This window comes from Fistularia commersonii, chromosome 4 (assembly GCF_037954325.1).
Source record: "Fistularia commersonii isolate RoL2024-O1a breed Wild chromosome 4, RoL_Fcom_v1.0, whole genome shotgun sequence".
In the NCBI taxonomy this organism is placed as follows: Eukaryota; Metazoa; Chordata; class Actinopteri; order Syngnathiformes; family Fistulariidae; genus Fistularia; species Fistularia commersonii.
In genome coordinates, this window is record NC_141287.1 from 20204743 (window position 1) to 20227908 (window position 23166).

At 39.0% G+C, this 23166-nt stretch overlaps 2 protein-coding genes across 2 annotated transcripts in view; both read right to left on the reverse strand.

Moving 5' to 3' along the window:
* The window catches only part of myo10l3 (myosin X, like 3), a 28008-nt gene extending 20441 nt beyond the window's left edge, over positions 1 to 7567 (reverse strand). Inside the window, exons 1-6 of the mRNA XM_086145901.1 lie at positions 7486 to 7567; positions 6133 to 6239; positions 5819 to 5948; positions 4787 to 4905; positions 1423 to 1569; positions 335 to 435 (exon numbers count right to left, since the gene is read on the reverse strand). Of these exons, the coding sequence (XP_086002027.1) occupies positions 335 to 435; positions 1423 to 1569; positions 4787 to 4905; positions 5819 to 5948; positions 6133 to 6237 (602 nt within the window). The 5' untranslated portion in view covers positions 6238 to 6239; positions 7486 to 7567. The remainder of the gene's footprint in view (positions 1 to 334; positions 436 to 1422; positions 1570 to 4786; positions 4906 to 5818; positions 5949 to 6132; positions 6240 to 7485) is intronic.
* The window catches only part of LOC147235073 (unconventional myosin-X-like), a 28070-nt gene continuing 11673 nt past the window's right edge, over positions 6770 to 23166 (reverse strand). Inside the window, exons 2-7 of the mRNA XM_086145902.1 lie at positions 21768 to 21866; positions 11276 to 11434; positions 9427 to 9614; positions 8054 to 8188; positions 7816 to 7940; positions 6770 to 7707 (exon numbers count right to left, since the gene is read on the reverse strand). Coding sequence (XP_086002028.1) covers positions 7679 to 7707; positions 7816 to 7940; positions 8054 to 8188; positions 9427 to 9614; positions 11276 to 11434; positions 21768 to 21866 — 735 coding nt within the window. The 3' untranslated portion in view covers positions 6770 to 7678. The remainder of the gene's footprint in view (positions 7708 to 7815; positions 7941 to 8053; positions 8189 to 9426; positions 9615 to 11275; positions 11435 to 21767; positions 21867 to 23166) is intronic.

The window sequence follows — 23166 nt, forward strand, 5'->3', positions numbered from 1 at the left end:
TAAGAGGACACACACACACACACACACACACACACACACACACACACGTGCACGCAGACTATATAAATATAAACACCTAGGGAAGACATAATGGCTGCATTGTCCTGCATGAACATGTACATGCTGGTCCATTATAACACAAAACAACTGTCTGGGGAGAGTCTGAGCCAAAATCGAAACTTCTGGCGGTTTGCCTGAGCCGCAGACAAGAGACCCAGACTCGGCCCGGAGGACAGTCCGGCGCTAACGAATTAGCTTTATTCCTTTTGTTTTTTTATATATCGTTCTCTCATTTTGGTGAGAATAATGGATTCGCAGCGTTCGGCCTCTCTACCTGTTGTATTCCAGCTGCTCCAGGGAGAAGATGTGCTTGTTGAAATACTCCTGGAGTTTCTCGTTGGCGTAGTTGATGTTAAACTGCTCGAACCGGTTAACCTAGGGGGACGAGGGAAGGAAGAGCCGCGCGTCACCGTCATCAAACTTGTATCTTCATGCCATTTATTATCACTTCTCAATATCGGCTGATATCGGCTGATAAAACTACGGAATGTTTAAACCGGTCAAAATATGAGACTGTTTTTTAAATGAATTGGTTAAAAAAAAAGGTAAAATTAACTTTTGTTGACAAAAGAACTGATTTTTCACCGTACAGCAGGTGGCTAGCATTTACAGCAGCTACAATTTATTTCATAATGAAAAAGAGTGAAAATAAAATGAAATAAACAAAACAAAATAAAATAAAAATATTCGATGAAAAAGTTACTATGAAACTTTGTTTAAATTTACAGCAGCTACAATTTATTTCATAATGAAAAAGAGTGAAAATAAAATGAAATAAACAAAACAAAATAAAATAAAAATATTCGATGAAAAAGTTACTATGAAACTTTGTTTAAATTTACAGCAGCTACAATTTATTTCATAATGAAAAAGAGTGAAAATAAAATGAAATAAACAAAACAAAATAAAATAAAAATATTCAATGAAAAAGTTACTATGAAACTTTGTTTAAATTTACAGCAGCTACAATTTATTTCATAATGAAAAAGAGTGAAAATAAAATGAAATAAACAAAACAAAATAAAATAAAATAATTCAATGAAAAAGTTACTATGAAACTTTGTTTAAATTTACAGCAGCTACAATTTATTTCATAATGAAAAAGAGTGAAAATAAAATGAAATAAACAAAACAAAATAAAATAAAATAATTCAATGAAACTTTGTTTAAATTTGTTGTGGAGATGGGAAAATATACTGAACGATGACAGAGAGGATGTGACCCGTAACTGTCATGAGGTCTCGAAATCCACGAAATGAAATCTGTTTCCAAAAAAAGTGTGTTTTGATGGACAAATGTGTGAATTAAAAGTGCTTCCATGTGGACAAAGATGAAGACGGCGTTGTACAAATGAGACGTTACCTCAAAGTTCTCAAAGCCAAAGATGTCCAAAATGCCGATGGACTTAAAATTGTCTTTGCCCCTGATCTTTTGGTTGATCCTCATTATAATCCAGGAGAAACACTGAGAGTACAGCGCCATGGCAACGGAGTCTCGAGAGTCCACGGCCTGCGAAATCATGGGGTTACCATGGATACCAAGTCCGACATGAATAATGAAAAAGAAACTTTGCAGCCTGTCATCTAATAACATTTACACCATATACAGGTCTATCAGAAGGGTGTTACAGCAGTTCATAACCTGTGTGTGTGTGTGTGTGTGTGTGTGTGTGTGTGTGTGTGTGTGTGTGTGTGTGTGTGTGTGTGTGTGTGTTATGTCAGCACCGGTCTGCAGGAGGCCGTGTGTGTTTTCAAAACAGAAAGTGTCGTTTATCACCCTGAGATCCCAGAAGTGACGTGCCGTTTGCAGAATTTGCTTTGTTTGAGAGGAGATGGGTGTCGTATTTGAATTTTTTTAAAAATGCAGTTACAAATTGATTTACGATTAAGTTTTTTTTTTTTTAAAGACCTTCTCTGCCTCATGCAGAGAAGGTTATGCAGACTGATAATAACTCACATGGGCAATATTGGGAAAATAGCAAAATATCGGTAAAATATTGTAAATAATGTAGGATATTATTAAAAAAAGCAATGTGTTCGCGTGTTACTACCTGCTTTAGATAGTAAGACCAGATCACAATGGCTTTTGTAGAATATTTACAGAATATGTATTTATATTACAATATCTGTGCAGGAATAGAAAATTATGGCCTAGAATTTCACAGCTAATTTTCTGATGATGGCAAAATACCATCAAATAAAACTATTACATTTAAAGCCGATTTACCAGATCAGCTATTTTTAATTCCACTTTACCGATTCTCTCCAAGTTGATGGAGAACCGAGACAAAAATTATGACATTCACAGGTCAGATTTTTTCTTCATCTGCAGTGAAATGTGCCTTTCGAGCCAGACGGCCGGCTACCCTTCCTCCCCAGCCATTGTGTTTGAGGTGAAAACAAAAGAGTGTGTCTGTGTGTACTGTATTCGGGGCAACAATGCTCCCCGGCTTTTAAGCGATCCATCATGCCCGGTCGCCTCCTGCAACCGGTGGCTGTGAACGGAGAGCCGGTGGCTCCAGGATCTCCGTCACAGCGGTAAGAAGAATGGGTGTTTGTCCCAGATGGGGAGGTGGGGGGGGGGGGGGTTCGGAGAGCCGTCGTAGGTCGGGTGACCCCTGGCCGCTGTGAGAAGAAGCCATTCTTACAGGCTCCGGGACTGGAATAATGCGCTCTATTAAGAGACGAGCTGCTTCAAAGGCCAGGCAGAGCAAGCAGCAGCACAAGGTCTCTGGACACTCGTGAAAAGCCGCCTTGTGAATCGCGCGTCTCTGTGATATTAGAAAAGGTTGGCGCTAAATGTCCCCCTGACATTTATGCGGAAGAGTGGGTCGAGGGGCTTGTGTCCATCCAAAACTGAGGCGTCGCATTGTTGTTGTGCTGTGCGGCAGAAAGGAAAACACCTTCCGACGAAAATGTAGGAAATATGATACAAGACGGGGCGCGCGCCAATCGGAAGGTTGGCGATTCGATTCCGGAATCTTTCACGTTTTTCTTCCCGTCCTCGGGCAAGAAACTGAACATCTAAACAGTGCCAAGCATGGCAGCTCTGCAGCCATCAATGTATGTTTGTGTGTGTGTGTGTGTGTGTGTGTGTGTGGGAGGGGAGGGCGTGATTGACATCTAATGTAAAGCACTTTGAAACCGGGTGGAGTGAAAGCGCTAATAATAAATAATAAGCATATATAATCTGCATAATATGGAATAATAACATAATATCCATATAGTTATATGTTATATATAATTATATATATATGTATATATATGTGTGTGTATATATATATATATATACACACACATATATATATAAATTATATGTAATTATATAATGATAATAATGAAAATCATTCTAATGTCAATTTTTCCCCTTTCTCAAATTAATGTCATTATTTTCCAACTTGTTAGCGAATCTCGACTAAAATGACCTGAAAATCTTATATTTAATAATAATAAAAAAAAAAAGAATAAAAAGAATCAACATGGAATTGCATGAGAATGATGTTTAGGTGGCACAAAATAAGCATATATAATACGTATAATATATAATGATAATTACATTATATCTATAAAATAATATATTATGTACAATTTTATATACATACACATATATATATATATATAATTATAATAATAATAAATTATTCTAATGTCAATTTTTCCCCTTGCTAATATCAATGTCATTATTTTCCAACATGTTAGTGAATCTCGACTAAAATGACCTAAAAATCTTAAATTTAATAATAAAAAAAAAAAGAAAAAAAATTCTGGAAAAAAAAGAATCAACGTGGAATTGCATGAAAATGACGTTTAGGTGGCACAAAATAAGCATATATAATTTGCATAATATATAATAATAATTACATAATATCTATAAAATAATATATTATATACAGTTATATATATATATACATATAATTATATTAATAAATTATTCTAATGTCAATTTTTCCCCTTGCTCAAATTAATGTCGTTATTTTCCCGACCTGTTAGCAAATCCCAACTTAAATTACCTGAAAATCTTAAATTTAATAATAATAATTAAAAAAATAAGGAATTCTGGATAAAAAAAGAATCAACATGGAATTGCATGAAAATGATGTTGAGGTGGCACAAATTCTAAAAAAAAAAAAAAAAAAAAAGTTACAAGTTGGGTTGGAAACACACCAAAATGGGAAGACGAAATTCAAGACATATTCTACAGCGTTGAAGCGTCCAAAAGCCAAGCGGAATATCCCGACATGCATATCATGCATATCCAGTTGTGCAAAAATCTAAGCGTCAGGAGGGACACGATGTGGACACAAGTGCCCTCTGTCACTGTCGCAGGTCTTGGCGCCTCAATGCACTGCCTCCAGAGGAGGAGCCTCTAACTTCACCCCCTAGTCATTAGCCCTATTGTGCTTTTGACTCAGATCACTATCACGATGGCTGTATTGTGCCGGGAATCTGGCAGACAAAAAGCAGGAAATGGCCGGGAGTCACGCAAGGGATCTGGAGAGGCATGTGCTCTGGAGAAAAGCTGCGAGTGTGTCACGGCGGGAAGAGGCGAGGGGGGTGTGTGTGTGTGTGTGTAGTCAGGACGGGAGGCGACAAACTGCGGGTTCCAGGGTCTTCGGTTTCTAGACGGAGAAGATCCCGCCATCATTCGACCATCCGATCCGTCGGAACGAGATGCGCGAATCAGATGTTTTGCAGAACAAAAGCGTTCCTATGATGGTTGACGCTACCTGCTCCACGGTGAGCGGCGAGCAGATCTCCTCGCCACGGAGTATCATGGAGCGCTGGGTCAACACCTCTGATAGCTGGAAGGAGTCCAGGCCGAGCAGCTCACTGACATTGCTGACCACTGGTGTTCACACACACACACACACACACACAGACAGAAAGAGAGAGTACAGTTTCAAGCTTTTTGCATAGAAAAGCAGCACGGTTCAAAGTATCCCTGTTAGTAACGTGAAGTAAGGACGTCTACTCTGTGGGCTGGGCCGTAGTATTCTGCAGTCACTCCTTTGCTTCTTTGGAAAAGAGGTCAGATTCAGCGAACAAAGACGCCCAGAGCTCAAGTTTCAGCCTGTCTGGGCTCCGCCAGGGCGATGTCAGTAGTAGTCACTCCTGGAAGGATCACTGTCATATTTTACCACTCTTGTATTGAGGATCTGGTTTAAGCAATATTACTGTTTGATGATGAACTGCTGCAGAAACATTCCAGGATTTTTTTGTTTTTTTTTTTGTTAGTTTTTTGGGGGGGGAATCAAACTCTGCTGCGTTTTCTCGGTAGCTTGCTTATGAGTCGAGTTGCACCTCGACGGTCTTTGTGGCCCCGCCTCTGGAGATTGTCCTCCAGCAAGAAACTAAACCTCTAATTGCTTCTGATGAACAGGTTGGCACCTTGCGTGGTAGACGGATGTCTGTGCACGTGTGTGTGTGTGTGTGTGTGTGTGTGTGGGTGGGTGAATTGCGTCGAGTGCCATCAACCTAGAAAGTCAGAGTGCATTGCTTTTTGCAATGAAGCTAATTTTGTTTTGCATGTCGCTGAGAATGAATCAAACCTCACTTGTAACTCAATGGAGGGATGTGTAGTTAAATATAAACAATAATATATTTGTATATAATATAAAAAAAATATACAAAATATGATATAATGGAAATAATTTCACTGAAGGAGTACAGCGGTTTCTTTTAAAGTACACAAACTTAATGGCTGTCCATTAATTCACCGATAAAATCTGATTTTATATTCTCAGCATTGCATCACCCACCGCCTTTGGACGTGATCTGAGCTCCGCCGGCCGTCATGAATTCGATGTTGCCCATCTGGAGTACGGCGGACAGCAATTTGAACACGTCTCTGATCTCCTCCTCGGAGAACTCCATTACTTTTAAGGCTTCCTGAAACACGCAGTGAAATTTGAGGTATATCTTGCACACTCAAATCAATCACCTTGACACACCTCAAGGGCTTTTCATTGAGTTTAGAACAGAGAGTGTTGGAAAATGCTTGTGGTGCTCTCTAGTGGCAAATGGCTCCAGACGCACTTTACGCAATCCGACTAGCTTCTTTCACAACTCTTACCATCACGCTGTCAAAGAGCTGCTTGTCATCCAGACTGTTGTCCTGCACGCAGCCGGACTGCCTCAGATAATGGTAGGACTCCGCGCCCTCAGACAGTAAATACATGTCTGCAACATGGAGACAAAACACACCGAAAACAATCCACTTGCCTTATTTGTATGGAACAGATAAGATAAGATAAGATAAGATAAGATAAGATAAGATAAGATAAGATAAGATAAGATAAGATAAGATAAGATAGTTGAGCTTATAGGACCAGGTAGTACAATCCCTTATCCATAAAATAAGATAAGACAAGATAAGATAAGATAAGATAAACGTTATTGAGAAGATGTTATTATTTACATGTGATTTCCAAGTCCCTGTCGTACATAACTACAGAAAAGCAACACTTAATACCGATAAGATAAGATAAGATAAGATAAGATAAGATAAGATAAGATAAGATAAGATAAGATAAGATAGTTGAGCTTGTAGGACCAGGTAGTACAATCCCTTATCCATAAGATAAGATAAACTTTATTGAGAAGATGTTATTATTTACATGTGATTTCCAAGTCCCTGTCGTACATAATTACAGAAAAGCAACACTTAATACAGATAAGATAAGATAAGATAAGATAAGATAAGATAAGATAAGATAAGATAAGATAAGATAAGATAAGATAAGATAAGATACAATTGATCCCTATAGGGGAAATTCTTTTGTCACAGCAGCTTAACAGTCATAGTGTTGATAAATATGAATACAAATCTGAATAGCGAGACAATTAGAAGGCAGTTAGAAAATAGCAAAAGACACCCTCAAATGGAGAGAACAAAACAATAACAACAATAAGGATAAGAATGGACAACAGAATGGGGGGGAAAAAACATAAGGGTGGAAAAAAAAGACAACCAAAACGACGACATCAACAGAGCGACAATAACAATGACAAGAATAAAACAAATAAACAGAAATAAGCAGGATGCGAATGGGCCAGTTTGGACAAGCGCAACGAGTGAATTCACGCAGACAAAACTTCTGCACTTCAATACATATTTAAACATGACGGCTATTTTTAACAACATCCATTGTAAGTGATAACAGAAGTGTACGATATTTGTATTGTTTTCATTTATCACTGATCTACACCAGGCTCTCTAACGCCTTTAGATGCAGCTTGGAGTTTATTTACATTCATTCCATTTTGGCAGCTCGGCGAAGCCTAGCGAGGAAAACAAATATAGAAACAAAAATATTTACGAAGCTAATTTTCTACTTGAGAGGTGTAAGCGGACCGGCGCAAAGATTTTGGTGAAAGATGCGAGTCCGTGTGTGAAAAATGTTATTTAAACCTGGTGAACACCAACCTCTGTGGTCCCTGTCTGCACCTGCTAACAGAGCGTAGAAGATGTGGTAGTTCCTTTCTCCGGGGTTTTGTCGAACCACGCGATTCTTAGAGAGACAAGGATCGTTTCGGCGGTTAGATGTTTCCGAGCTGAGGACATTTTGCCGATGAAAAACAACAAACCGCTGATCCTTTGGGGTTTGCTGGAGGGGATTTCAATACCAGCTTACCTTTTCCAGCAAATCTGACGTGTGGTAGTCAAGGAGAAGACGCAAACATCCGTGTCTTCTAAATAAACCATAGATTATTTCATTTTTTTAAGCATATATCTGACAAAGACAGTGAAGGATACAGTCGACGATACAGCCGCCTTGGATGTTCCCGTTCTGGGAGAAGTGAAGTTGGATGAACTTTCCAAACCGGCTGGAGTTGTTGTTGTACACGGTCTTTGCATTTCCAAACGCCTCCATGATGGGACTGGAGGACAAACAGAACTTGTGCATTTATTTTAAAAAATATTTTCTTTTATTTCCTCATTTTCCTCAAAAGGTAAATTTGTTTTTTTTTTTTTTTTGATCCAATAACGGTACCTGCTCTGGATGAGGGCCTGCTCCACCCTGGTGGTTCTCTCCGACTCAGGCGTTCCTGTCGAGTTTTGACTCATCACCGAGAGGAACTTCAGCAGCAGCTTCGTGCTTTCCGTCTTCCCGGCGCCGCTCTCTCCGCTGCAGGATGAGATATAAGAATAAGAATAAGAATAAGAATAAGAATAAGAATAAGAACGACTTCATTTATCCCGAAGTGCTAGACTTACAAGAAAAATATAACAAAAATAAATAATTGTTGAAAAATTGGAAAAACAGTAAAAAAATAAGAGAAAAGGGAGAATAAGAAATACAAATAAACTATAAAGTGTCTTAAGTAACAAGTGAAAGATAAGGAGTGCGAAAAAATATTGTACATGTAGCTGTTATGAAATATTGCACAGTTATGAACATAATATCATAATATAACAATAATAAATGATAGTAGAAAAATTTTATAAACAGTAAAAAAAAAAAAAGAAAAAAGAGGGCGAAAAAGATATACAAATTAACTATAAAGTGTCTTATGTAACAAGTGAAAAATAAGGAGTGAGAAAAAATATTGTACATGTAGCTGTTATGAAATATTGCAAAGTTATGAACATAATAACATAATATAACAATACTAAATGATAGTAGAAAAAAATTATAAACAGTAAAAAAATAATAAGAAAAAAGAGGGGGAAAAAGATATACAAATAAACTACAAAGTGTCTTAAGTAACAAGTGAAAAATAAGGAGTGAGAAAAAATATTGTACGTGTAGCTGTTATGAAATATTGCAAAGTTATGAACATAATAACATAATATAACAATAAAAAAATGATAGTAGAAAAATTTTATAAACAGTAAAAAAATAATAAGAAAAAGGGGAGAATAAGATATATAAATAAACTATAAAGTGTCTTAAGTAACAAGTGAAAACAAAAAAGTGTCTTAAGTAACAAGCGAAAACTGTAGAGTGTCTTAAGTAACAAGTGAAAATTATCAAGTGTCTTAAGTAACAAGTGAAAGATAAGGAGTGCACAAGAGTATGAAAAAATATTGTACATGTAGCTGTTATGAAATATTGCACGGTTATGAACATAATAACATAACAATAACTAATGTAGAAAATTTTCATAATCAGTAAAAAAAATAATAAGAGAAAAGGGGAATATTAGAAATAAAAATAAACTTTAGTGTCTTAAGTAACAAGTGAAAATTATCAAGTGTCTTAAGTAACAAGTGAAAGATAAGGAGTGCACAAGAGTATGAAAAAATATTTTACATATATCCAGATAAATATCAGACACAACAGGGACGTGGGCGATATTACAAAAAAAAAAAAAAAAAAAAATAGATGCTTTACTTAGAAGGATCTTTGAATCTTATTTTTACCTGATGAGAACGCACTGGCTGTCGTGCCTCTTCCACAGGCAGCGGTAGCACTCGTTGGCCACGGCGAATATATGAGGCGGCAGCTCCCCCATCTGGTGCCTGCTGTACAAGTCAACTGCCGTGGCGTCGTACAGGCCCGCGATCCGCTTGTAGGGATTCACGGCTGCCAGGATGGAGCCGATGTTGGTCTGGGCAGGAGAGAGGCCCATAAAAGAAGGGAAGAAACATTTAAGCGGGAGATGAATAAGTAATTCTTCAGCCGACACCGGTCCAAATACTGAGAGAGCGTGAGATGGACGGAGGGGTTTCTTGCAGAGTTTGCTTGCTTTGTGTTGCAAAACACAAATGGCCCAGTTTTCTCGTAAGGTCACAGAGGCCGACGGTATTTTGGCCGCACCCCTCGGAGACAGCGCTTCGGGGGGAAAGTGTTTGTGGATCGCTGATCCATGGCGACGCTCTCGAAAAAAAGGTGAGCCCTCTAAAATAAACTCCAAATCTCCTCTAAAGTTGTTCTGGATATTCACGCTGGGCGAACGAACCCCGCAAGGATTGAATGAGGAATCTGATCTTAAACCTTGTTTATAGGTATGTCCATATTTTCTTGCTGTCTGTCCCAGTTTGCTCTCTTGGTCTGATCCCCCATGTATATATTCCAAATGTTTATATCGTATGCTGAAGCCCTTTGATCCCGAAGGTTTTCTGTATATCTGTTCATATGAAAAAAATATTAAAAATGTTCAAAAAAAAAGTATTGGTTTCTCGGGTCGGCTCACGAAAAGTAGCGAAGCCAATGTTGTCGTGTTAAAATGTTAAAATGACATCATATATTGGACAAGAGGCGTGCCTCAAAAAAAAAAAAAAAAAAAAAGAATTAATCATAAGATCATTCTCTTTAAAAATGGCGCCACAATTTTGCGCGAAACGTCAAGCAAGTAAGATTATGTTTCTTTTTGTGTGTTATATGTAAAATAAATCATCTTCTCTTTTTGGAGCATTTTTGCTGTGTGGATTTTTTTTAAAACTCTACTGAGCCCTCTGACAAAGACAATTGACAGTAACTGAGCGTGTGCGCGCTCACGTGCACGCCCGCGCCTGTCTGTGGGACATGATTATATCAATAATGCCCGGATTGAGTTTCGAGGGGATTTTTTTCTTCTTTTTTTTGGCCCAATTTTGAAAACAGTCCTCGGAAACAAACAAGGGTAAAAAAAAATCCAGTGCATTCCAGGACTGACGTGTTTGATCAAACAACATTCCCCTCTGGTGAATAAATAATTTTCAAGTACATCTAACAAGCATCAGAAGTGTGTATAGATGTGTTTTATTCCGTTAAACTCTATTCATATAGACAAAAGAGGGCGCAGGGAAGGTATTTGCTCGGTGGTCCTGCTTTGATTCTGAACAAAACATTTACTTCACCCTCGGTTCAAATATACAAAAGGTCCAGGTTGGCTGAAAATCAAAATATATCCATCAAACATCACAATATCGTGACTGTGAGATCATATAATGGATTAACAACCTTTTTTGCTTTCAACTGAATCACTTCCTAATCACGTATTTACCTCCGTAAATTCACCTTGTGGTTTTTAACAACCCCGGAGAAATGAAAAGGTACGTGTTTTCAAAATAACAAGAGCCGTCGTAAACTCAAATAGATAAAGAATAACACTTGTCAGATATCTAAAAAATTAGAAACAAATTAGCTGTAAATAAGCGAGGGATTGACTGGGGATGGAAAATAAGAGTTCTGATGGTTAAAAATAACATAGTGCTAATGTAAAAGTGAATGGCCTCCCTAGATGCAACAATGGTGGGGGTACGTGCACGTACAGGGGCCACAACTTACATAGATGTTGTCTTTCTGATAGCGCAGAAAGAGGTTGTGCATGATGGCAGCTTCGTGCAGCTCCGCCAGTGTGGACATGTCTTCCACGCCATGGATGCTGCTGGGGTGCATTGGGTACACCGTGTCTCTCTGCAGCTCCTCCTTCTGTAGGTTGATCACCTGGAAAACACACACGCTTAGATTTAATCATCCAAACGGATGGAGGGGATAGTTTGAAATTTCCGTTCTGAAATATAAATCACAGAGGGACACAATGTTGAATTTAATTTATAATATCAACATTTATTAGAACATGGCATGGTATTAGAGCATTGTCATGTAAATCTCACATACAATTATATTTTGATGTATTTCAGAATGGATAATATAGACAGACGACGGCCTCCTTGCGTGCAAACGTACCAAATGTGCAAATAGAGAGACTGCTGACACACTGGACATATCCAGCGTGTGTATGACAAATAAAAGCAGATATTCTGAAATATTTTTGTTGACAAAACAGGCTTATATATATATATACATATAAATACATGTATATATATGTATACATGTATATATATAAATACATGTATATATATATACATGTATATATAATACGTGTGTGTGTATATATATATTTCTATATATACATACATACATACATACATGTACTGTATACATGTACTGTACTATATATATATAGTACATATATATACATACACATGTATATATATATATAGTACATGTATGTATATACATATAGATATAGATATAGATACATACACACACACAGGTACATACTGCTCAAAAAATAAAGGAACATTAAAATAACACATCCTTGATCAGAATGAATGAAATACTCTCATTGAATACTTTTTTTTTTGTTCACAGCTGAATGTGCTGACAACATATCACATCAAAATTGTCAATGGAAATCAAATATATAAACCCATGGAGGTCTGGATTTGGAGTCACACTTCATACAAAAGCGGAAAAACACACGACGTTGATGTAATATCCTTAAAACAAGTCAAAATGACTTTAGTGGACAGAAGTGGGATTGACTTGGAGTTACATTGTGTTGTTTAAGTATTCCCTTTATTTTTATGAGCAGTTTATATCACTTGATTCATATTATCTGATCCGAGGCCCAAAAAGATTACTTTTACCTTTCAAAGATCTGAAAATCAATATGAAAGTTTCATGCGATTTCCCATGAAGGGGTTAGAAAATAAGCAAAACCTCATTAGGGTGTTTTTTTAAAATACGATTCTTCCATCCCCGGATTACGAGGGCTTTAAACAGCTTCGGGGCACGAAGGCAGAAGCGAGGCAGGTGGACGTGTTTACACAGAACCCAAGAAGACTGTTGGCACAGCGTCAGTCTTCCTGTACATCCACAGCAAAAGCACGACTGCCAAGTAGATTCTAGCCGTGATACAGGAATAACCGAGGGAAGGATGACGGAGCGTCCCGGGCTGAGCCAGCAAACCTTCGCCGCAAGATTCATCTCTCAGCACGTCACATTCCTGCAACAGGCTATTTGGACAGGACACTCCATACCCCGATGTTTTATTGTATTAATATTCAAAAGGTACGGCACGGGATGGGGGAATAATCCCGTAACCTCGCAGTCATCCAAGACGTGACGTAAGAGTATCCGCGTGAGTGGCTTGATGGGAAGGATCAATGCTGATGGACGAGGGCGTCGGGGGTTCATATTGAGTTTCGCGTGTTTGGTTGGAAAGGATTGCAGAGTCAGCGCAAATTCCTGACTGATGGGAGAAGAACCTGAGGTTTGAACAGCCGACGCTTTAGGAGTAAAATAAATGAATCTTGCGTGCAGAGGAGCCGTCGACGGAATCGAACCCTCGATCCGACCCCGAAGCTCCGAAACGGCGAGGGAGTTTCTTCTCCCGTGCGATAAACGAGAAAGAATTAAACGTTTTTTTTTTTTTAAAACAGAAAATCTGTTTACCAATTAGTTGTTTGAGATGAGATGAGATGAGAACAACTTTATTTATCCCGAAGGAAAGTGTTGTGCCAGAGTTTCAAGCAAAAACATAACAATAATAGATAATAGTCGGAAGGAGGGAGAATAAGAAATACAATAAAATATAAAGTGTCAAGGTTAAGGCTATCAAGTGTTTTAAGGTCTTAAGTACAAAGATTTGAAGATTCCCTGCAGCTGAGGGAAGAGGAATTAAAAAGTCTGATAGCTTCAGGTAGGAAAGACCTCCTGTGGCGTTCAGTTGAGCTCCTTGGTGGTTTGGTTCATGAGTTTATTAGTCAGGAAATCTCCCGCGAATACATTTTAATTTTTTAATTAAAATCTGCATCTTTCTGCTTTCCTTTTCATTCATTTCTCCGTATCCATTAAGCGGTTATTTCATTTTTTTTTTAATGTAATACAGTCATAAAATGACATCCTACCGCTTACCCTTCATCAAAAGGGTGCCTGAAATTTAATTTATTCTCCTTATTCAATCAGCTGTAATTATTATGCCACATCGCATTGTTGCAACAAACAGCAGAGTCGAGTAAATACAATTATATTCTTGCATCACTGCAAAATCACTGATTATATTACAAATAAAAATTAGGAAAGGCTTTCCATTCAATTAAAAATGATAATCCGTCCATCCTGATAGGTCTGCAGCAGCTTTGGAGGGCGTACGCTGAGACAAAAGCACAACAACAATGCAGTCAGTATTATTGTTTCGGGGAGGACGAGGACGTCGGGGGAGGAAGGCAGCACGTGCAGTGATGTCATCCAAGGAAAAGATTTACAGCCAGCTGTCCCTAAATATTAGTCTTCATCATCTCCTCTCCTCTCCTCTCTGTCAGACCGGTCAAGATTCACTGCTTTGGGCTCGTACCACCACCGCGATAGAGGTCATTTTACATTCAGTCACTGCACTTGGTTTAACAATACATGCAAAGAATGTTTAAGCAAAAAAAAAAAAAAAAAAAAAAAAAAAAACAGACAAAAACACAGTATTTTCCAGACATGCCTTGAACCCTACGCTTTATAAAATGATGCGGCTAATGTATGTATTTTTCTTGTGAAAAAAGCATACAGACGCGAGAGGTCAATGCAAAGAAGAAGACGCAAAATACAACGTTTTTGCAGCCGCTCGACATCAATGCGCATTTAAAGCGGTACTTCGAAGTGAGCGGGAAATTTGGTTGTCCAGCGGCGAGAAATCATTCTCAAAAACTAGCCGCGTGCGAAGAGCATCCTTTTTTTTAGATTAGATGAGATTAGATTCAACCTTATTGTCATTACACATGTAAGGATACAGAGTAGCGCAATGCAGTTAGACTCTAATCAGAAGTGCATTTGTACAGAATGTGCTGTATTTACAGATAAAAGCAGTGTTTACAGAATAAATGCAACTTTTTGTTTGTTTTTTTTACTGCTAGTGCAATAAAGGTTGATAAGATATGAGCAGAATAAGTACAGCTAGTGCAAGTATGGTGGATAATTGTTATGTACAGATTATGTACAAATAGGTTGTGATAAGTATAATTAACAGATGGCGATAAACAACTATAAATATACAGATGTCTTATACAATAACTCTAATATAGAGATGTTATATGAACAATTATACAGAATATACAGAATTTTACAGAATATACAAGTATAAGCAGTCTCATCAGATGAGCAGCTGCTTTTCTGAGGTCTGCTAGTGGAGCAGCGTGGAAGAATCCACCATCACCAACGGGTTTCCAAAGGCTGGTTTACAAAATCTTTCTGTGTAAAAATCTTATTTCACAACATGCGGTTTATAGTCTGATGCGGGTAATATACGTAAAAAAATGTTTTCTTTTAAAATTTAGTGCGTGAGGCTTGTATCCTGGTGCGCCCAATAGTTGGGAAAATGTGTTACTTTAAGGTGACCGATGTGAATCTGACAAAATAAATCTGAAATAAGTCACAAATAACAGCGTTTTTGAATATTTGCCCCATTCATCTTGTCCCAGATGGGTTTATCAATAAGCAGCAGTCCACTTTGCACTGAGGCCGCGGTCAACTTATCGCTCAAATAAGAATTCAAGGCTGCGCCACTTCCGACATTTTTTACATTCTCCAAAAGCTCCATTCTGAGGCGGCGGGGAAAAAAAAACTGATACCAGATAACACGAAAACAACAACACGAGGCGACGGGGCCGCGTTGGGAGCTCGAGTTCCAGGAGGAAAAAAAAAAAACATTATTGTACTTCCTAAGAAAAATAACTCGGTCCCGGAGTTTTTTCGGTTTGCAGACATTCAATATCTGACTGTTTGTTTCTCCATCAGATCGTGTGACCTTTGTTTGTGATCTCCGATGAATAATGCTCTGTTCAGATTTCACAGAAGGGGCCCCCGGAGGGGACGAGGGGGGGCCTACGTGCCCGAAACATCGTAGATGATCGGAGATGAGGAAGCGGGAGTTCCCAGCATCGCATTCCTGCTTTCTTCATTTGACGGGTGCAATTATTTGTGTCACCGTCACGCAGGAAATCAGGGACGGACGGGATGGAAATAACCTTTCACTCCAGGGAAACGGTTCGGGATCTTTGAATGCAACTTGCGGTTGCAGCAGTTTTTATCGGAACGCTATCGGAACGCGTCAAATAATTTAGGCGAGTTTTTAACCTTGCATTTCAGAGCTGCTTGTAAAAAAAAAAAAAAACTTTTAATTTCCTTCCCGGGAGCACGTTTATACAGCGACAAATCACAAGGGAGGTCACTTTAGGGTATTTGTCACGTAAAGCTGAGATGAATAAACTTTGCAGCAGGCGTCTTCTGAGGCCTTTCACCCCTTCAATCCAGACAGGTCAGTCTAAACACACTTGAAGGACGATGAGCTCAAAACACTTTCTTGAGACGGACAAAAAAAAAAAAAAAAACTATTTAATAATATGATGACTGAAAGCAAACGACGGGGCGTACGTTGAACCGACGCAGCTGGCCGAGATGTAAAATGTTTCTCCTTTTGTTTCGTCGGCGGAGTGAAACCACACCCTGCTGCTGCTGCTGCTGCTGCTGCTTTGTTCCACCAGCTCTCCTGAATGTGGCGGCCTCAGCTGGTGTGCACGCTGTAGAATATACAAATATACTGTATATTCAAGTGTCGGGGAAAAAAAAAAAAAAGGACAACAACGCGGAGCGGATATTTAATCACTTTGGGTTTCTTTTTCTGCTTTTTTTTTTTAACTCTGACACTTCAGCTGGCGGGGTGTGGAGATGGCGTCCCACCCACTCCCGAGGGAGATGAGAGAAAGGAGGGTTAGGGGTTATCAATGGGGATAATTGTAGAGCACCGTCCCTCCGATAGTCGCAAATTAAACCGCTTCTTTATACAGCTATTTGTTAAACATGCTGTTCCAGCTCACGCTAATTCAGCCAACTGTTTAATCGCGACACGGATGCCTCACAATAACGTGGTGTCTTTTTGTGCGTCGCTCACATAAAGGCTCCATTGAGCGGGAATCCAGAGAAGAAAAAAAAAAAGGGGGGAAAAAAAATGACGGCCCGTGTAGGACCTATTAAAAACCTCAGACGCCGTCTGTAGGAGCTGAACAACTATTGGATTCATACCGAGGGAAAGTTGAAGCTCATCTATTCACTGTTACGACCGCAGCTTGAGAGGAGGTCTCTTTTTTTTTTTTTTTTTTTTTTATATAGCCCGCAAAATAATGATCCATACTGAGTTTGTAGCGGTTATTTGGTTACATGAAATTCTTTTCAGATCCTCTACATGCTTTTCTGATGTTCTCTTTTGCAAATTGTTGATATTTAATCACCGATTGCGATTTCACTTTGTAATCTTTTCCATGAAATCGTACGTACAGATGTAGCATAATACTCATCAAACTTGGGGAAAAAAAAAAGCTTCTGATTACTATGATATTATTTTTTTTCCCCCTGTAAAATCCAGACCTGATGGGATTTACCTCCAGATATTTTCTTAGCAGATCTAGATCAACAGATATTCTGGTGAACAATCAATAACTCATTCGGATGATAACATTGCTTTTTTTTTGGACCACCCGCTGGAAACCATGATGTAAAGTACAGCATGACACGAAGCAAACACACACTCGAAACAAAGACACTGTAAAACGGAAATTAGTTGTCCTATTAATAATTTAGTTCAGGTGACAAACTCATCCTGCCTTTCTTCACAAATGTACCCTTCTGGGCCAGACTCACACACTGTTAATCCAGCTGGTGCCATCTGGCCACAGAAAACACACACACACACACACACACACACACACACACAAACACACACACACACACACACACACAGATGGCTGCATGCACTCAAAGACACACAGCCACAAGCCTCAGTGCACTGACTGTAAGCCAATGATGGATGCTATTAAGATGGTTAATGTGACAGTAGCCCGGTCAGCCTGTTAAAGTTGAAGTGGTTTTGGTAAAGACGCTGGTCGCAGAAGCTCTCAGGAGGCTCCAGGCTGGAGCAAGGAGCATGCACACACACACACACACACACACATACGCACACATGCACGCACAGAAGTAGTGGATAATGATATATCGCTGATCCTGGGTTGGGGGAGCCTCCAAAATACAATCGTCAAATCTCCAATGTGAAATCGTGGCTTTATTACTAACTATAACTCACAGGCCTTGGCGAAAGCGGCTTGGTGGAAGACTTTTAAAGGCCAATCTTCCTGCAGCCTTATGAGAAATGCATGATTTAGCTCAATAGACAATAGAGGTCTGACAGCTTGATGGACTTACGCCTGGTTTAATTACTGAAAAATGCAGATGAAGTGATTTGACCTAAATGGATTCCTGTACGACAAAATGTGAGGATTTCACAAGATGCAAGAACTTCCGCTTGTTTTGATTTGTACGGAATACATTTAAATTAGAGCTACAAACCTGAGGAAGGGTTGAGCAGCAGCAAGAGCAGCCTCTGCTGCCATATGATCAAATTACAGAGCGTTTCTGGGTGCTGATCCTATACGTGTGGATGCTCTCTCCTCTGCAGAGTAAATAACGGACCTATTTAATTTGAAATAACTCAGAATGTGGTAAACATATCGCTCCCAGGCGGTATCAGTTTGCTCACAACTTGCAGGCATGTGAGTAAGTCTCCCGCTTACAAATCCGTGAATGGTCGACGTTTTTTGAAGCTATACTGAAGGACAAATGATGATATTTTTTGAATTCTAGTTACGTTGATACTATCAAATCCAATAATCGATGAACTCGAAATTTCTGCAGGTTCTGCATCCTGGTCGGAGTAATTAAAACCGACGTGGTTCAAATGTAGAAACGGGCACAAATTGAGTTTGTACACGGGGCGAAATTGTGCCAAAGGGGGGCGTAGCAGACACAAAGATCTTCCGGTTTCTTCTCCCCGATCCGGTTTTGAAAGTGAACCATAAAACAGCGGATAACCTGATATTCATCTGTGAAACCGACGTCTTTGACCGATGGGTCTCTGCAGTTCACAGCAAACGTGTCCGGATGAAGAAGCTAAGAAGAAAAGGCCTGCGTTTGAGCAGACGGTCCAACTTGCGCTGTGAGGAAGCTTTTGTTGTTGTTTTTTTATTTCTAGAGAAAAAGAAAAGTGATTGTTCTGAGCTCAGGCTCCTATGTTTATTTAGAGCGTAACCGGCCGATGCCTTGCTAAACCTCAAGCTATGACACATTTCCACGGGTCGGAGTCACTGCTGCCACTCGGTTTGACTTGTCACGCTGCAGGAATCCGCAGCGCTCGCCGCGGACTCAGACGTTCCTTCTTATCTGTACTTTTTGTACTAAACCCTACTAAATCCGGGAAACTTTACGCACAGATGTCACGTAAACAGTTTCCTAGTTGATCATTCTCAAGTCCACCAATCACATCGCGTTACCACACCTATCAATATGATCATACGCATCTGTAGAACCACACAAACATTACATTTTGAAAAAAATATACACGCCAAAAGCCAACACTTGCATCTTTTTTATCGTTTATCACCTTGCTGTGGGTGATCACCTTTAACTCTCTTAACGCTGAGATATTTAGCATCTCATATTAGGTTACTTGCGAGCAAATGTTTTCCTATTAATACATCCGATAAGATGCTATTAACATTCCCTAAATTTCTTTTCCTGCAGACGAGGGTCACAGAATGCATATATATATATATATATATATATATATATATATATATATATATGTATGTATGTATATATAAGATAAGATAAGATAAGATAAGATAAGATAAGATAAGATAAGATAAGATAAGAACAACTTTATTAATCCCGAAGGAAATTGTTGTGCCAGAGTTACAGAAAGTATAACAGTAATAAATAATAAAAAGAAAAAGGCAGGATTAGAAATAAAAATAAACTATAAACTATAAAGTGTCTCAGTGAAACTAAACAGTGTCTTAGTAAACAAGTGATAAAACTATAAGTGTCTTAGTAACAAGTGAGGTAAGGAGCGCACAATAGTGTGATAAAAGGAAAAATTGTAGTGTAGCTCTTATGAAATGAAATATTGCACAGTTCTGAATATTGCATAGATTTATATATATAAATATCCGGAATGTGTCATTGATTGAGTTCATCACCTGTCGTTTTTTTGTTTCTTTAGGGGGAGGGAGACATTGTCCTCCTCGGTAAATAATTAACCCCATGGATAACATATTAACAGACATGTTTGGCCCAATCAGCTTAGCGGGTCATTAAACGCAACTGTGGTCAGTGGTTGCCACGGCTGCAGTCAGAGAAACTAATTCTCCAATCGGTCGGCGTTAAATTATCAAAACATGACGACGTTTACGTGTTTCAAAGATCCATCTGTGCAGTTCCGTGCAGATGTGATGTACGATGTCGGTTTCTGTTGCTGTTTCCCGGCAGACCGAGCGACTGACCGAAAGCCGAGGGACTCTTAAACCACGTGCATCTGCGGAATAATTCTATAAATGTTGGCTTGCGGGTTTGGAAGATGACTTTCGAAAAAAAAAAAAAAAAAAAAGGAAAAAAAAAAAAAAAAAAAGTTTGAAAAGAGAATACTGCCGTACACCTCGATCCTGTTGACAGGAATGGTTCAGGGGCCTGACCCCGTTCCTTCCTGACCCGACCAGCGGCTCTGCAGCTGCGTTTGGGCTTGGACTGTCAAAGGACGGCTTTCTTGAGCGTCGGCGGATTCGGGGAAATATAAAAGAACGACACAAACATTTCGAAAAGCATTTTCATTTTTACAAGTTATTTTTCCGGTCGTCCATCACCGCCGTGCATTCTCTCTCCCTCTTTCTCTCTCTCTCTCTCAGTTTACTTCCCTCTCATGGCGGATTTCCTCCAGACACAAAGACCCCCATGTAATGCCAAACAGATAAGCTCAGACCAATGACTTGCTGCAAGAAGTCCATTCCTGTCATTCTTACTCTATTACAAAAGGTTCTGACCCTGCAGCAGATGAAACACATGTGTACAAACAATGGAGCTGCTTCCATACATAGCGGGCTAATCTCCTCTTCTCATAGGAGCGACACACATAACCTTTTTACATTAGCGGACTCTTTGCAAGCTCACATTAAAAGCCCCCGGTGCAGAAGTTAACAAAAATTCAATTGGATATAGTCATTTTTTAATAACTGCCATCGCCACCAAAAGGTTTTTTTTCCTTCAATCAACAGTTTGTTGTTTTTTTTTTTTTGCTTTTTTTCCTCTGTTTTTTTGTATTTTCTGAAAAACTTGAAAAAAATAAAGATATTCATTTTTCTTTATGCAGTTGTTATGCAGTTTTGTAAGTTTCTTTTTGACATCAGATTTAGCATATTTAGCGGGATGGCGCTTTTTTGTTTCTATTTGCATATGATTTTTGCAAAATTTGATATGGTCTGTCTCAATTTTAAGGGACTATTTATAAATATGGGGCACTTTTCTTGCAAACTTGGAAGCAAATTTGCATATCTTTTTTTTTTCTTTATCACTTCATTCTATGTCTGTTTTTCTCCCAAACCCTAAAGACCTGGACAGAAACTGCAGGAAATAGTAGTTCTGGTGAAACCAGCTACGGGGTTCAGTGGTCCTCCCAGATAATTGCACAACTCCAAGTACGATTAAGACTTTATAAATTATAATAATAATTTAATTTAATTAATTTAATTTTAATTAAATTAATCAATTAATTTATTTACTTACTTATTTATTTTTTACTGTTTATATAATTTCCTACTATTATTAATTATTGTTATGTTTTACTTGAAACTCTGGCACGAAATTTCCTCGGGATAAATAAAGTTGTTTTTATTCTTATTCTTAAATAAATGTTTTTTTTCTAAATTATTATTTCTATTTTTATAAAAACCTGTTTGTGCTCCGAGCCGGGAACTTCCATCTCAAAATACCCCCGTGCGTGCACAATTCCAATTCTTGATTCTTAAATAAATGTAAGAACATGAAAAGACGTTTAAATTCCACGATCACTTTATGTGAAATAAATGCATTCAAGTGATTTTTCTGGTTAAAGATTAGATCTGCTTACCTTCCCATAGTCGGTCGTGAGAACCAGGGACGCGTCCCCACGGGAGCTGACGGTGGAGGGCAGGAGATGCTCTTTGTGTCGGAGCCAGACGCGAGAGCCCTGCGATGGAAGATTCAGAGGACGACCATTAGGAAGGAAGGAAAAGTTTCCTCCAGGAATAATCTTAAAATCATCAAGAAGTCCATTCCGACTTCTTGATGATTCCCGGAATCATCCCGGCTGGTCGGCGTGTATCAAATAACACTCTATTCACAGAGGTACGATCTGTGTCCATACACGTTTGTTTTCAGTTGATTCACTGAGCTGAGATTAAAACAAGAAATAAAGAAATATATCAATATTGAACCGGCGACTTTGGGATTTTTTTTATTTTTCCCTCCTCTTTTTTTCTCAGCCCTGTCTTCTCCGGTTATGTTATAACCATGTCATGTGAGTAACTGCAGCTAAATTGGAAGAGAAACCAGAGATTATAAAAGCAGATATAGTTTTCTTTCCTCAATGTACTTTTTTTCTCCATATTTTCCTCTCGCCACCACATGGCTATTCCGTCCTTCACCGCACCATAATGGCAGCGTTATCGTCTTCTCAAACTGCCTTTTGACAGAGAAAAGCGCTCTGCCTTTCCAACACACTTCGACAAGCTTTTTAGCCCAAAAAACAGAAAACACATCCGCGGGGCCACCGGTTGCCATTTCTCGGACGACGCAATTATTCCTCCGCGAAACTTGTTTTATTATTTTATCTTTTTAAATTCAGCGAGCCACAAAACGGCCTTGGTTACAGTCCCGGATCCCGTCCTGGTTTGCAGACACGGATAAAAACAACGGCCTGGTCTCAGAGTGTTTGTGTCTGAACGTGAAGTCATCGCTCTTCCAGGACGTGTTTGTTGGCGACCGAGTGACCAGAAGCAACAACAGGAATCTCGGGCTGATTGCTCCGGCGAGCTGTCGTTTCCTTGCATTGATGCGGGTCGCATTTATAGCGGCGGATGATTTTTACCGGCTGCCGTGAGTGAGAAAGTACAACTGAACTGAACTGAAACCGAACCTATATTTGTCCGGATCGGAGACGACACGTTTGGCATTTCGGTCGGCGCCAAAGTGTGTACTTCCGGGAAACTGGACGCGATGTGTAGTTTGAAAGAAAAGTCGAAGTAAAAATAAGTCTTGCCTTGACCGGAGACGTTCTTCGTGACAAGTGCCACCGTTGAAGTAACCCGGCAAACATTAACACAAAAGGGAATTGTGTTCAACAGAGCATAAAACTGAGAGGATCAATATTCATGGATTCCACTCGGAAACCTTATACAAGGTCACCACTTTCAGTCATCAATCCTCATTAACTATTTAAAATAGCTACGACACACACACACATTATCTTTCACAGAACAACACTTTTC